The sequence below is a fragment of the Platichthys flesus genome, chromosome 18, assembly GCF_949316205.1.
Source record: "Platichthys flesus chromosome 18, fPlaFle2.1, whole genome shotgun sequence".
NCBI classification, from domain to species: Eukaryota; Metazoa; Chordata; class Actinopteri; order Pleuronectiformes; family Pleuronectidae; genus Platichthys; species Platichthys flesus.
Genome location: NC_084962.1, coordinates 9074399 through 9091094, shown reverse-complemented (window position 1 = coordinate 9091094; position 16696 = coordinate 9074399). Strand labels below are relative to the sequence as shown.

General features: G+C 42.0%; 1 protein-coding gene across 1 annotated transcript in view; it reads left to right on the top strand.

Annotated features, from left to right (window-relative positions):
- Nucleotides 1-13354, top strand: part of LOC133973915 (MAM domain-containing glycosylphosphatidylinositol anchor protein 2-like) — a 78553-nt gene extending 65199 nt beyond the window's left edge. The window contains exons 11-14 of the mRNA XM_062411990.1: nucleotides 1934-2095; nucleotides 8193-8323; nucleotides 8824-8920; nucleotides 11063-13354. Of these exons, the coding sequence (XP_062267974.1) occupies nucleotides 1934-2095; nucleotides 8193-8323; nucleotides 8824-8920; nucleotides 11063-11151 (479 nt within the window). The 3' untranslated portion in view covers nucleotides 11152-13354. The remainder of the gene's footprint in view (nucleotides 1-1933; nucleotides 2096-8192; nucleotides 8324-8823; nucleotides 8921-11062) is intronic.
- The last annotated feature ends 3342 nt before the right edge of the window (nucleotides 13355-16696 follow it).

The window sequence follows — 16696 nt, the reverse complement described above, 5'->3', positions numbered from 1 at the left end:
GCTCACTGGACTGGGAGTAAGTTGGTAGAATGCACACATTTAAATGTACAGCACACTATATGTGCATTGTGCTGTGTGCAGTGTGCTGCTACTCACCACACACACACACAGACTACACACTGTTTCATATACAATCTATGAATGAATACTGGAACCCCCACAGTTCACAGGCACAGCAGTATGATTATAATGTAATTGCTAAAAGATTTGGCCAGATATAAAATTAGCAGCATTCCATGTTGATTATGTCATACCTGTATTTGCAAACTTGACACTAATGGTTTTGTTTTTAGAAATATTGCAATAAGATGGAAAGATTCAGGTGGTCTACTGAATTGCAGAGAATTTAAACTAGATGAATTAAAACAAATCAATGAGCAGCCGTGAGCTTTGATTTTCAGGCTAATCAAATTTGCACAATATTTACTTTTTAATCTTTTACTTAGATGTGCAGATATTTAAGAATTTAAATAGCCAATTAACAAAACTGAAGTCATGTGAAGCCCTGATGATAGAAGTTATATCTGTGGTGGAATGTGCGTGTCTGTTATGGTGCGGTGGCACCAGCAGCAGCTGAAGCAGTAAATAATGCATTGGCTTTAATCACCTAATGGTTTCAAAATGTCCAGCATTTCATTACCGGCCCCATTCCTCTTTGGGTATAATTATCTGATATGAGATTCAACATGAGGGAGATATTCCATTTGATTTTGGCTGGAGGGGCGTGGAGCCGCTCACTAGCTACCTTCCCTGTGCCTGTGGCAGGGACGAGATTGGCTTCAGATTCTGTGGCTCTGCTACAATCAGACTGTTTGACTCGCCGCCATCGTCGCCGCGTTTCAGGCCTGTCAGACCGGGGGAGCATGAATGTAACCCCGTTGTTATCGGCCCGATGTGCCCCCTGGTTATTGCTATTAGTAAAAAGGGAACTGTCCGTCATAGAAAGCCACGCTCCTTATCTCTGATATGGAAGGTTTCATTTCCATCATGCTATCACAGACTGGCTGAGAAAGCAGCTGAGCATGACCACGGATGCTTCTCCCCAGTGTTTACAGCGGCAAACAGTTGTTGGTGTACTGTAGTTATTGGATTGTGAACATGGCCTAGGGAATCGAGCGGGTGTTCTGCAACAAGAGGGTTGCTGGTTCGAATCCCACTCTTTCCCATATGCATGCCTAAGTGTCTTTGGTAAGATACTGAACCCCTAAATGGCCCCTCATAAATGTTGAGTGTACTAAAAATGTAAGTCGCTTTGGACAAAAAAGCGCCAGCTAAATTACATGTAATGTGATGAACACTGCCAGGCAAAAGCTTTCTCATTTTTTAGCTGGGGTAGTTAACCAGACAGGCACAATGACTCTGTCCAGCGTCCTTAAAGATTTCGTATGGCATAATCAGATGTATAACTGTACTGCATATATAAGTATTTGCAGTGGATATATATGGCAATTAGCCTAAATACTTGTTTTTATGCCTCGTCACAAACCATAGCCACAGGGTGGAGGCATTCTGTTTTTCGCTTCTGTGTCTGTCCCATTCTTTTGAACATGATATCTCAAGAATGCCTTGAGGAAATTTCTTCAAATTTGGTAAAAATGTTCACTTAGTCCTACAGATTGGGTTTAGCTGGTCAGAGGTAAAAGGTCAAAGTGGCCTCACAAAACATGGTTATGTTGGCAAAGACATACAAACGCTCAATGGCAGTTTAAATAGTTTATTGGAGTTTTGGTTCAATCTGCAGCTTATTTTGTAATATTTGCTCATTTGTACCATAGGTAACATTTTTGCACCAAATGATAGTTCCAGCCTCAGGTGAAGGAAGTTCCATCCCATAGAATCTCAATTCTTGGTTTTGCTTTATGTGTGAAGATGAACTCACGTGTAAATCCTGCTTCCACCAACCTCCTGTGCTCATGTATGTCTGTGTTTCCAGGTTTCTACATGTACATTGAGACTTCGAGGCCGAGGAAAGAAGGGGAGCAGGCGCGGCTCATAAGCCCGTTCTTCAACGTAGCACCTAAAAACCCCTACGGTATCACCAACCCACCTGCCTACTGCTTCAGCTTCTTCTACCACATGTATGGAAAACACATAGGTACGTCACATTTCTTATTTGCTCCCTTGTCCACAGCTTGTGTAACAAATAAAACTTGGGCTTTGAAGAATGCAGCGGAAAGAATCTGCTTAATTAAATTCATTGCTCACTAGTTCATGGAAATAGATGAGGATCGAATAATTACTCACATTCTTTTAAAGAATCTGTCGCTGTTCTGTCGCTTTTGGCTGCTTGAGCAGAAAAAGCATATTCTAGTGAAGCTCAAATTGCTTTGCTAAATGAAGGGGATGCGTTCTTATCTGCGCGGAACTAAACCGTCGATGAGGATGCACCACAACAAATGTTATTTTCCGAGAGAAGAGTCCGTCATCAAGCATCCGCGGGACATCACAGTGTCTTTGAAATCTATAAACCGAGAGATGAGTTTCTTGGAATTGCTGTCCGCCACCTACAGTGTGCGTGTCCCAGTGGGCTCTTCTCTTCTGTGTTTCTGAAGAGTAGTTGTTTGTGAGACAGAAACACAGGAGTCACGCTGTGAAAAGAAGAAGAATAGAAAGCAGCAGCACTTTTGTCTGTGAGCAACCGACTTTCAGTCATTTCCATTTCCAGACAGTTTTATCTCTGTGGCGAGTGCTGTGGGGACTTCTACACTTTCATGCCGAAATTTGGTTAAATGCAGCTGTCAAAGGGCTCATGCATATTATATCTCATTTTTAGATCAAACAGTAAGAAAGGTGAGCACACTAAACCTGGGCATTAGCTCTCACATTCCCCTCTGAATGGAGATAACCAACTTTGCATGGCCTGTGTGAAGATGGCAGAGTGACTGAAGGAGCTGCTCTGTGGCACACGTCTGACTCTTAACTTTCTTTCACAAGGAAACCAATCAGTCGACCACAAGCTCCCCTGCTCTGAGTGCAAACTGTTTGTGGAGATTGTGACTGTGGGAGTGATGAGCCAGATTGGATCTTAAGCACAAAAACAGCAGCTTCACACGATGTTGAGAGCCACTTGTGGGGATTTCTCTGTCAAGCAGGTTCATGTTCGAGTTTGTCCTCTTTTATGATCCTGTCAGTCTCCAGATGACATAAATGTTTAGGAAATCGGGCCGACGCTGTTCATACCCTGGCATTGCCAAACCTCTCCCTACATTCTCTGTCTCAGTGGAGATTTATACATCCAATCAGAGCTATCTCCATGGCAGAATCACCTGACCTTTCCGTATCCGCGACAGCTACGCTCCGGTGGCTCTCCTATTGGGTGCTCCTCTGTGAGTCATCGAATCAATCATGCCTCATTATAGATCAATGGTTGTGATTGGCCCGACAGGTTTTAGGACAGATTGGAATCGGTTTGAACACGGGGGGCGCGTCCAAACATGCAAGAGCAAATGAACATGAGCTCACTGATTGGACTGGTTTCCAGACTAATTGAGTCATTCATCTGCAGATATTATTTAATGGAACCTAGTTCTATGCACTCCAATGCCTGTGATACCCTTTCATCACTCACACTGTCCCTTTAAAGCCAGTCATTCACTGTGCAGCAGCAATGAGTCTTAGGTCAGAGCATCAATGTGTGTTGTAGTATCATCTTATGCACTGTTTGCTAGCTGTTATTGACCAGGCCAGGAAATGTCTCCTTTTGTCTCTCCTCTCTCAGGAGCAGGGGGTGTTGTTTTAAGGTCCATCACTGTTGACATTTGGGTCTCAAACAAGGCCACTGACCCGTCCTCTGTGATCCGTTCACAAGCAAAGCAAGCGCGGGCATTAAAGGCACAACAGCCTTCAAGCACAGTTTGTGTGGCATTTGAGGTTGACATGCAAAGTCAGAAATGTTCAAATCCCACATCTAGCCATGGACGATACTTAAAGCCACTGAAGACAAACAGGTTCAAATCCGATATTTAACATGATTGGAAAAACCCGATTTTTTTCATGGAGGTCTCGGAAACTCTGATAATCAGCCACGAGGACTGTGTTGATGTGGTTGGTTCAGATTGACTGACAGTGATCCACCAATTGGCATTAGTCATACATTTTCCAAAAAGATGCTTGGTGCAAGTATGTGACATCACATCTTCCAACTGAAAACCAGTAAGAAGAGCTCAGATGCAAAACATAAAAAATAGAAGAAAATGAAACTTCTCATTTCAAACTAGAACACCTCTGCTTACATTCCCCCTTACAGTCAACCAAGCTGCTCTGAATTTCTCACACTCAGTTCCCTAAATGTGCCTAATTTCATTCATCAAGATCCATTTTTTATTCTCTGGCAAATTTCAGAACACGCCACATATCTTGCAATGTTAAAATATAGAAAAGTAATCCTGAATCCACCCCCTGATCTGGATCTGCACCAAAATGTTCTAGATTCTTCCCTGACCCCATACTGCATCCTTCCACTAAGTTTCATCCATTCAGTTGTTATTGCGTAATTCTGCTTACACACCCACGAAATACTACTTTGATAAAAAAACATGATGTAGTCCACAAAATAAAAAAGGCGAAGCAAGAATAAGCGAGTAGTGAGAACTGTGAATAAACACAGAGGGAACAAGTAGCAGTGCTCATTAAACTTGACACTAAAACTGCATGAGACTGTAAAATCACTACAGCCTGGCAGCGGCACCCTCTCCCTTCTGATAAAATGTTTACAGTGAGCATTTGGCTGAGTTTACCTTCGTATTCTAGTGAGACATCGATGGTATCAGCAGCGTCTCCACCCACCACCTGCTCCACTCCGAGCTTCTGCTGGACCTGCTGCTCCATCTCCAGCCCACTCAGCTTCCTCTCCTCCTCTGTCTCTCTTGTTTGTGGAGCACTGGCTTATTCATTCTTTTTGAAATATATTTTGTGCCAGTCTATTTTTTTTATTCCTTTTGGAACTTATTTTTTTGACTCTTATTTGCCTTAATAATATAAAAAGGCTTACAGATGGTTCCCTTCAGTGATAAGAGATAAACCTGTAGCCTGTGGAAATATCTTTCTTTATTACAGATATTTTTACGCAAAAGTACTTTTTTTGGGCGAGGGAATTTAAACACTTAAGAATCAGCTTTTAACAATGTTGGTGAACTAACCATATTGGCTTGAGTTGACAACCGGCCCCCTTCAGGGCAGACATTTTTTTTCTTCTTCTGTCCTCGGTGGAAAGGCTGAGTGTAAGAATCCAGCTGGGAGAAAGGACCCAAACATCTGGAGAGGTGGAGAAAATGTAAGGATAGAGGTGTCAGAGGGCGACTCAGCGGGGAGATGAGAGCTCCTCCTGCTCCCTGCCGAGGTTGAGTAGGCCATGACATTTCCAATTTGCTCAAATTGATCGCCGGCCAGGCCCTCTCTTCACTGCCCTCCCCATCTGTGGTGAAGCCCATGCCCAGACTGTGGCGTGTTATGATGAATGGGCTAAATGTCAAGGACTTGAAACCCAGCTCAGATCCTCTATAGCTACGCTCCATTTAGTATTCTGCCTCTCTAGCCGTGAGAGAATTTGCCCCTGAGCTCAGGAATGTTGGATTGTGATATTCCCTACCCAGAGAATGCTGGTATTGGTAAACGGTCCATGTAACATATGTTCACTTGTACTATACAGCCCCACAATGCTTCTTTTTCAAAACTTTGTTGTAATTGCATCTGAAGGCGTTTTGTTAATTGAAGCCGTGCTGCTCTGTCCTGAAACACTGGGAGTTGGATGCTCCTTGGGTCTTTGCTGTTGAGGTTAGTCACAGTCAAGTGGTGACACGGCAGCGCTAAAGGCCAAAATCAGTCGATAAGGAGTCGCGCCTACACACTGATGAAAACAGTGGCACAGGCTCAAAGAAACTCTGATGTCGCTAGCTAGCGGGGGGGGGATACCTGAGACAAGGTCACACTTAATTACTGAAGCGCACATCAAAGTTTGCCTTTGGTGCCTGTGTCGCATTTGTTTATAGGATTAAGTCTCCAGCAAAGCACAAAGCAAAGCAAGTCTGTTTTAAGTCTGACCTTCTGAGGAGCAATGGAGTCCTCCTTTCATTAGCGAGGAGGGTGGTACCGCACCTCAATCCCCAACTCGCTCGTCCTCACTCCATAATTGAAATCTTCTAGGAGCCGCTTCTCACTTTTCACTAGACTCACATCTTTCTGTTCTCAGATCTTTTTTAAATTTCACAAGTGTCTGCCACAGGTATTTCTGTAAAAAAAGAAAAAGACAGAGATACTCCAGATGAATATCCAGCGCATGACTTTGCTCGGGATGTGATGACACCGGCATAACCACCTACATCGAGATGAGTTCAAAGAAAATGTAAGCCAGCCAGCTCAGCAAGAATCCCCCTACATCCTAACCACTTCGACGGTAGATGAAACCGCAGGTCATGTTCTGTACAAGAGCTCATCTCTCACTGGATATTGGGCTGTCGTTGGGAGAAAGTGTACACTCTGCTGATAATGTGAACAAGGACATACAGTACGGCTTTCCCTCCATTGCTCACAGAGATGTTTTTTAGCAGGGGGCTGTACAGTAATGAGGCACCTCGCTGTGGCATAGATGCATCAGGGGCGAGGTGACACTCCTCGACACTGCTGTTTTTTTGCTCATCAGTTGTGTCAGCGCTAAGGTGCCGCTCTCCATCCTCGAATTTCACTTGACTTCAGAGCGGTGGTCCTGCTGAGCTTCTCCACGGTGTCAACGCTAACCTGATTTGAGTCTTTGGATGCTGCTCCTCCTGGCACGCCGCTAAGAAACTGCCGTCTCACGCACTCACACACGCATTGCAAATAGAGAAACGAGCAGATCGTGTGGATGGAGAGGAGGAGAGGGAAGTGGTTACACTCTGTGTCATCATCTGACATCATATCAAAGTCCGGAGCCAGACAAGAGGAGAAGCTGGAACCCAGTCCTGGTGTCTCTTACTTCTCAACAAGAAGAGTATTTCTGTCTCATTGTTAGAGTTTTACATCTATTAAGTTTGAAAGGCTGAATTTTAATATTGCATTTTCTAATTCAGAGTTCAACAGACACATTCAGCAGTTTCTCCTGTGCAGCTTCAGATGGAATGCAGGTGGAAAAAAAGGCAGCTGGACCACATAGAAAGAATTTGAAACTATTTGAAAATTATCCATGCAGTATTCTCATAACAAATTGACCATTAGTGATTATTATTTTTCGATCATTCATATGACCTGAGGTTAACGTTTGCATATGGTCAACTCTGCTCTTAAAACATGAAATTTAAATGTTGAGGACAGAGGTCAATATGAAGCTGAGAAGTCTAGATCCAATCTCACTCACAGGTTCACCCTGGAATTCACAATGGACTCCTCTCTCCCATGTGTGGGTGATTCTTTACTGTCTTATATACATTTTAAGTAGTTCTACACTCAGAGCCAGAGTTTCTCACCTGTCTCTGCACTGCAGACTATCTTTATACTTTAAGATTTTATTTTCTGTCGAAAAACTCAGGTAAACCTTGACAGAAGATTTAAGAAAGAGCCTTAAAAGAGTGGTAGGCGAGCATAAAAAACACAATCTGTGTGTATTTTATTTGTTACGGATAAACACGAGAGCAACACTCACACTGAGGTGTGTGTGAGGGTGTGTTTGTGTTAGTCTTCAGTTTCACTATCCAACAGAGAACAGTTTGTTGATTATGAAGGCAACTGTAAAATAACCTACGTGAAGGAACCCATCTTACAATTCTAGAAATCTCTCTACAAGCAACATTTCAGCACCTTCTCAGAGCTGGTCACATGCCATTTGCAGGAAGCTGTAGAGTAAACACCTCAGGGTTATTATCATACAGTACCTGTCAGCAGCCATACTGCAAGTGTGGTGGAATATGAACTGTCGTGTTTTGACCGCGCAAATCTGTTTCACTTGTGTACACAGACCAAACAATGCTGAAAGGTGGTGACAACAGACTGGTCACCTGAAGTACTTGTTGACCTTGTATAGCTGAGAAGCATTGTATTGTTGTGTAGAGCACGGCAGGGGAGGAACGAGAGCGCCAGGTTTAAGGTTATTACCACAAAAATAGTCTATAACGCGATACAGTATGCAATCGGTATCAAGGTTTCTCTAAAGGCTCGGTACAGGTCCATGTGACTGTGTGTATGTGTATGTGTGTAACATCTATGTTTCTCTTCTGTCCATGCAGGAACCCTGAACGCCTTCCTAAAGCAGAAGGGCCAAACGACCTCCGAGGGTCCCGTGTGGTTGCTCACAGGTAACCAAGGGGACCGTTGGAACCAGGCCAAAGTGAGCATCCACCCGACAGCGTCATTCCAGGTGAGACCAGCATTCTGACTGTCCTATTATCTTCCCCTCTCTCTCTGGGTGTGTACGGTGAACCTTTAGTTTCCTCGGGGGTTGCGTGTTGATGTAGCGCTTCACAAAACCTCAATGTAAGCAGAGAAGTGGACAGGATCCGTGGCTGTTGAGAAAGAAATATCACTCACACTTTGCCATCAGGAAGCCTAATCTCTAATCAATTCTCCATCATTTTTACTGCTGCACTTGTGGAAAGTAATTATAGCCTCAGCTGCACTTGTGTGGTTGTTTTTTCCCGTTCCCACTCACCACAGGCTTTTTTAAATTTAAATCTTATGAAATAAAAAACTGAAACAAACACTCACCACCTGCTGTTACTTTTTTATAAGGGGCAATTTAGCTCAATTGCACTGTGTGCTTACTTTTAGAGATTGTCTTGCAGTGGCACTAATTTTCTTGTTTTTGTGTTTGATCAAGGCCGCGCAGGAAAAAAATGATATTGGTTTGTCTCTCTCCAGGTGGTCCTGGAAGGTGTCCGGGGACCGGGTATCGAGGGAGACATCGCCATCGATGACGTCACACTGGAGGAAGGGGAGTGTCGAGACCCTCCGCCCAGTGAGTAGCACCACACGCCCCCACCTCCTCTGACCTCTCCTCGGACCCCTGCTCCCACCTCGCTAGACGAGCTCCAGATTTACGAGAGGGGACACAATCTAAGAGGGTTGCCGCCATTGAACCACCTTGTCGGGGGGGGGTTGTCATAGCAACAGTGTTGTAATCACATGAGTGATAGCCACGCCGGCTGAGTGGAGCACTGTAATTGTGCTGTAGGAACAAACAAAATGTAAAAAGAGAAAACAGGACAGAGAAAATTGCCAACGCTGGTCCTGCGATTTATTTCAAATTACATATGATTGGAGGAATATTATTTCCAGAAGCTTCTGAGACATACACTTCCCTTTCACGTAGCAGCGATGAATCGGGGTAATCTTTTTCCATTTGTCGTGACATTAGTGGGAAATAAGCAGGCAACTAGAAGAGAGTCAGAGTCGGTTATCTGGCTCCGCAAGAGAAGAAGCTTTGTATTTATCCCAAGATTATTGTTGTAGTTATTTCTCATCTGGACCATTGAGTCAAAGCAACAGCATTAAATCATGGTAACAGGGGGAGTCGGCAAGGCTGAGGACGTTATGAATTATACAATGAAATCTCAGGTGATGAATCTTATATGACTTTATGTGATGTCAGAGGGAAAATTTTAGGAATATCTCTCGAAGGGTGAACTGACAGAGGATGTTATTCAGAGAAGCTGTTAAATGGTGTTGTCGTACAGGTTCAATTAAACTAAATGTTAATCTTCAGTTATCATTTATAAGCAACAATATACAATCAAATATATGAAACAGATATTGTGCATCTTGACAGTACTGTCAATTCTGTCAATTTGTTTTAGCAGCTTGCTTACTGACCCCTCCTTGTTTTAACAAATTTGGTGTCTAAACATAATCTTATTTTTCACTTCCTCCTGATGACAATAAATTCTGTCAATTAACAGCCGGTGCACATGAACCTCTGCTGTCCGATTCCTCGACAACACAGAGCAGGCTGTTGTAACGACTTTCCAAGCTGAGCTGTTACTTCCTTTCAACTCTGACACAGATTCAGCGCTTGTGTCTGCTGATTGGCGATCAATATCTGTTGTCTACATGTTCCTTTTTTTTTTATTGTTTTCTACCTGACATGTGAATATGTTCAGTCAAATAGCACTCTGACATCACAGGGTCCTTAAAGGAATAATTTGACATTTATGAAAACATTGATTTATAGGAAGATCAATATGGGTTGAAAGTGATCCTGGAGCTGGGAGGGCGTTTAGCTTAGCTCAGCATATAGACTGAAAACAGGCAGAAACTTTAAGCCTGGCTCTGTCGGTTAACACCTGAAGCAGAGGTTCCCAAAGTTTTCAGCAAATGACCCCAAAAAGGATCATGCCATATATAGATATAGATATTGATATAGATATAGATATAGATATTGATTTGATTTGATTTTTACCGAGTTTGCAATAAAATTCACCAAAGGGCTCATGTTGCACACATAGCTGTCACATAGAGTCAGAGATGCCAGTATTTCTTTATTTCTTAATTATTTTTGAAATGTGCCCTTTAGAATATTTTTTAATTGGAAATGTTTCTCAGTACCGTCTTCCTTATTCCCCTTGGGCCTCCCACCCGCTGGTTTGGTAACTACTGCCCGTAAGCACACAAATTAACACTTTTAATTCAGTTTGTTGAGTTTTTACAGATATTTGGCTTTAGGGGTGTTTGTTTGCTGGAATATGTTTTTGTCGAGTTGCAAAGATTGACAAGCAACTAAAACAAACTTCCTATAGGCCAGTTAATCATCGTATTAGGCCCAAAAAAAAGTCCATCTCAAAGTCACCACGTAAAATCACAACTTATCATTTATTCAACTCAGTATTTGTTTTTCTACCAGAGCCAGGCAAGCTGCTTCCCAAATGTTATGCTTTATGCTAAGCTAAGCCTATTGGGTGCTGGCAAAATATTAAAGGATCAATCTTGGCCAGAAAGAGAATACATACATTTGCCACAATGAGATCCATTTGTTCAATGTTCCTGGTTTGTTTATTTTCATTTGTTCTGTATTTTGTCTGGAAGCATTTTTGTGTCGTCTTTCTCTTTGGTAGCGTTTATTAACAACAGATAACTTTCATATCTTCTCTTTTACAAATTCTAGATCTCAGCGCTGAGGCTCCGTCAACATCCTCCCATATATGGCTGCTATGCATCACCCTGGTGATGACCCTCCTCGAAGGTCAGAGGTGACCCTCCTCTCCGTCACCTCAGAGGCAAACATTCAGACCCACCGTCTGTGAGCTGTCCTCGGCATCCAATCACCAAAGATTCATGCATCCTGAAAGCAGCAGGGATCCTCTGGTGGACCGCGGAGGGACCCAAACCAATAAAAAAGAGAAAAAATTGTGATGAAAAAGTTACACAAAAATGAATAAAGGAGTTGCGCTAATTTTTTTAAAGAGACCTCTTTTACAGAAAACACTCCTCGGTGCAGGACTCTACGAGCACAAAGACAGGCGGCCCGCGAGTGAAGCCTGGACTTTGGTGAAAGACTTCTCAAGCGTCGAGGGAGGACAGTTTGTAAAGCACAAGAACTATTTTATGAAGTCATGAAAATATCTTTGGAGGGAGGCAGATTATAGACTCTGCTGACTTTTTCAAATGGAAATAACATTTCCCTGCTTACGAACACACGGAGTCAGACCTTTCTCTGTGTATCTTTATCTTCATTTTCTTGCACCAGATGCCAATCCCCCCCGACACTTGTTTTTCACTCGAGCCCAGCCTCACATCACATCCTGGTATTTCTTTATCTGCTTGGTGCTGTACTGTAGATAAACAAGGACTCCGGCAACTTTTTAGTTCTGTATGCTTACTCCCCCTGTAGCTGCCTATGTATCTTTTAACACTGTGCTCACGAGTCCAAGTGGCCAACCGACGGAATGGTGGCAGAACAATAAACCGAAGGAAGAATCAGCGAAGGTGTAGACAGCTGGACTGGAGGGCAGAAGAAGGTCCGAGCTTATGAGTTGAAATAAGAGGAAGGGGCGGAAAGAGGGGCAGAGGGAGGAAGAGGAGGAACAGGCAGAGAAAGGTCAGATTAGTCAGGCCTGACTCCGATATTCAGTCAGCGGTCCACCTGTGGAGCCGAAGCCACTTTACTTTCTGCCATGAAACAAAGTGCCTTCAGATTACAAACCGAATCGTGAGCCTGGGCGTTAATCAAAACCGAACACATCTCTGTTCATGTTTCCTCTGATGGGCTATTTTCTACATGTTTCTTTTGCCCCACAAGTGCTGATGGGAGGACACACGCGTTGAGAGGGAGTACAGGGGGGGGTTCGCGCAACACCTGGATCTTACTACTGACGATGGAACAGTTGCCAGTGTGTGTGTGTGTGTCTGTGTGTGTGTGTTTGTATGCGAGTGTGTGTCTGTGCGCCTAAGCCCATGCCTACGCGTAGTTCAATGTGGGGGCAGCCGGCCGGGCGGTGCTGGCAGACCCCAAGCACAGGTTTGGAAACAGTTTGGATCAAAAGCAGCGGCAACGGTTGACAGTGAGGCCCTGGATCTTTTTTCCATAAGGATGGTTTAAGATCAGGCAGGAGGATAAAGACACTTTGTTGAATTAATACCCAGCTCTCTTCCCATAATTTCCCTCTCTTTGTTTTTGTTTTTGAACAACAGAAAAGAACAACCGCTGAATAAAACATTGTGTTGTACAGGGAGGAGTGTAGGAACCTTTGGACGGCAGGCTCTTCATTTGGGTGATTGGCCTCGACCCTGTGCTCCACCATTTATATGGAACAATATGAGAATAAAAGATAATAATGACCATAATAATAGTCATGATATTTTATTACTCCAGCGAGAATGTTTCTCTGCTTTTACACAAACTGTGAAGACTGACTGTGGAAGATCTACCTGAGACCATAACCTTAACCAGCGGGGTTTTTAAAAAATGTATTGTAAAAAAGAGAAAATAAGAAAATGAAAAATTCCGTTCATTGTTGGTTATGACAAATGTTTTGAGGACTTGTGTCTTGTTTCTTATTTTTTTTTGTTGAAGATGATTAACTTCCTTTCTCTTCTTGTTGTCTCCCTTTGCATTGCTGAAGTATCAAAGCCGATGGAAGCATAAGAACCAATTTGGTAACTGTATAACTTGTAAATGTTAAAGAAGCTCTATTCAAAGGTTTATGATAAATGTTTTATGTTGGAGTACAGGAAGCACAACAGTTCAAGGTCTCAACATATAAAATCCATTTCATTTTTTCCGCACATGCGTGACCTACTTTCACGGATTCAGGCTTCACCACACTTCGGAAACAAATCCACACTTAACGGCGAGTTGTTCCATTTGTTCCTCGTTAAATTCATATTTATAGTGCAACCACAATGCGAGAAGAGAAGAAGGGAAGCCAGTCAGTGGAGGAGATCTTCATGAAACGTGATGGGGGGGGGGGGGGGGGGGGGTTAAAGGTTCATGGTGTTGTGGCTGCTCAGCGTATGTAGCCTCGTCAGTGGAAGCCTGGGTCGGTCCGAGTGGGTCACGTACATGTGGGAGCATAAAGCTGTGTACAAATAAGTGTGAAAAGAAACTGATATATGTAAAGAAGATAAATATGCGAAGCAAAACAGAGCAGAATGATGAACATTTCAGGGCATCCCTACCATAGCATTACGGTCTGTACGATATTATTACAGAGATGTTGGTATTATATGCTGTCCATTTCTCTTTTCTTTTCTTTTAGTAGATAATTTCAGACATTTTTTTTTTTTTTTTTTTATCATTTCCGTATTTTGATTTCCATGAGGCCCAGATCAAAATGAATGTAAATGGAGTTCTGGGGACAGTTGTTCTTTTTTTCCTACAGTCTTACTAGATGTAATGTTTTACTAAAACATATGTTATTTTTGCGGGGACGCGCTTTCGATGATGAGAACTCTCAGACTCTCCCAGGCTGTTTCGGACACATCGAGAACAGGACGTCCATCCGACCTCGACACAGACTTTGACACAACTTCCTAAAAATAGAAGTTCAGATAAAATCATCCATTAGCTCTATCACTATATCCTTCTGTAGTATAGTATGATTAAAAGTGCCAAAGTGCCCCGTGTAGTTGTCCGTGTTACCAAGTCTGGAGTTTCTGAAGACGGTTTTGGGAACTGTTTCTTTTACAGCCGCCCTGAGCACTTGGTCTCTTATTCATGACCTGAGCAGAAAAGCAGCAGATGACCTGATGAGAAATTTACTTTTAAACAAATTGTAAGAATTTACATGACATTAAAAAAAAGCTATGGTATTTGGTTTTGTTGTCAGTGGTTTGAGGGAACATGGTTTCATTTTTCACATAACTGCCTTGTGTTTGATTCAGATTTATTAATCCCACGGGAGTCATTCATTTCCACCGTTAGTAGAATTCAATGAAAACATCATTACAGTCACATATCTGTCCATTAGTTGGATAAGCTCATCTTAGGACAGTAAACTTGGCTCTGTTTGAACAAATGACTCTCAGCAGCTCCTTTACGGTTCACTAGTTAACACTTTATATCTCTTCTGTTTAATCTGTACAGAAACTAAAGAGTAAAATCAAGTTTCATAATGGTTGTCACAAGACAATGTCATGACGTCACCTGCTTGTGGCCAAGAAAAAGTCGTGCAATAGTAATTGTTGTGTGTAAAATCACAAATGGTTGTCCATTCTTTGTACAAATTAAATTACTGAAATATAACATGTTAATTAGTGAGCTATAGATTCAGATTTTTTAATTTCCCAATAGCTGCATTGAGCCTTCCTGCAAAGCCAGGCTAACTGGCTACTGGTAGATTTATATTAAATGTAAGCATATAAAAGATATTTGATCTTATTCTTGATGAGCCAGTTATTAAGTGTATTTCTCCAAATGTCAAACTATTCCCTTTAGCGCTGAGCTAGAACCAGGAGGTGAGCTCGCTTGGCTCGTTTCAAAGTTCACAACACGTATTTCCCAGCACCTTTAAATCTCGATAATGAACAAGTATTTCAGAAAATATTAAACTATTGCTTTATAACAGCAGTGTTTAAAAGTATGCAAAACTTTCCGTTCAATTAACCTACTAAAAAGATCATTTTTTGGTACGTCGTTATTATGTCGGTTTCAGAAAAGATGAAAGACCTCATCTCAACCCTGACTTTGTGGTGTATTAAAAATGGGGTACATTCACACACATCTGCAAAAAATATGAATCTGTGTAAAGGTAATATTGTCTCATTTTCCCAGAGCCACAACTCAAGTTAGACGGTGAAATGCAACATTATTTGTATTGATGGCAACACAGCTCCCACCGTATCTTGCTTTACGGTTCTGTCGTGTCAGCCTTTGCCCTGTAGTGCACACGAGGGACGTGAGCCTGGTGAGTGGCTTACACACTCTGCCCTGTTTATAGATAACACTCTTCTAAGCTCCCTTCAAAGTACAATTGGAGGGGATTAACAGTTTTTGAATATGTAAACATGTGACAGTTTACTGTACTTCTGTGGCTTTAGAAGTAGCGTTTCGATTGGTTTAGAGCTTTTTTTCCAGACGTGAGGATTTTCCCACCAGTACAGACTGTAAATAGCCGATCAGATGTTTCTTACAGCAGCCAAAGAAAGCTTTACACGTGTAGGAGCATAAAACTTAAGTGGTCAAACCGATGTGGTGATAGTGCCATATTTTTTATAGATGTTATAAAAATAAAATGACCTTTTTCTGTTTTCCTCCTACAGACCTTTCATGATAAAATAAAATGGCAAAATCTCTATTTATTATAGATTTAGTTCTATAAATTTATAGCTTATACTGTCAGTACTGCAATCCAGTCTAACTGACCAGTAGTAAACACTGCTTTGATTTAATACAGATTATGAAAGCATAAGAGCTGGCGGAGCATTGAGGTCATGTCTACACTAAGTGGCTGCCTTACAACCACTAGCTTAATTAGCTGACTAATAACGTCCAATAAGGGCTGCACTATATTTCCAAAAATGTTAGTGAGATACAATTTAAAGAGATCGTTCAATGTCGATGATCATTACAACAAAAGTCACATCTTTCATTTTATTAAGTTATTTTTAATTTAAGAATTCATTTTCTCATATAGTGTAGAGACAGAGTTTTGCTCCTGAGTGACGGTTGTGGTTTCAAACTCGTCTTTATGAGCAGAGAATGACAAACACTCGATAAACAGGTTTTGTTTTTTAGGTTAGGGTTAGGTAGGTTATGTATCATACTTCCTCACAGTGCTCACACAACACATACACATTATATCAATATACATACTTTTTGTTATTGCTATTGATGACAATGAAATCACAATGATGCATCCTGCCAGCATGGAGTCGCTTTTATAAACTGATTTATAACCTGACTTCTCACTATAACTCTGCTGATACATTTTTTATAAATCGTCAACTCCTCAACATTTCTCAGACCAAACTATACAGATTTACTGTTGACATCACGATTGCTTTATTTATGTTTTCATCTGTGAAGCTGTACTTTGGGATAGAGTTTTGATCCTGTTATATTTGTACCCTCATATGTAAGTAACTGTACACGAGATGGACAAAGTTTCAGGTCATCTACCAGGATGGTGCAATCGGATGAAACTACCAGCAAACCCTGAAAATGTCACAGTTTTCCCCCAAAAAAGTAAAAAAGTAAAGCTGTGCTCTCAGCAAACACAGAACCTTAAGAAATAGGGGGTTCGTGTTGGTAGTATCGTTCTGCTATACGTTTTAATGGTCCCAGTGTAAGCTAGAAATT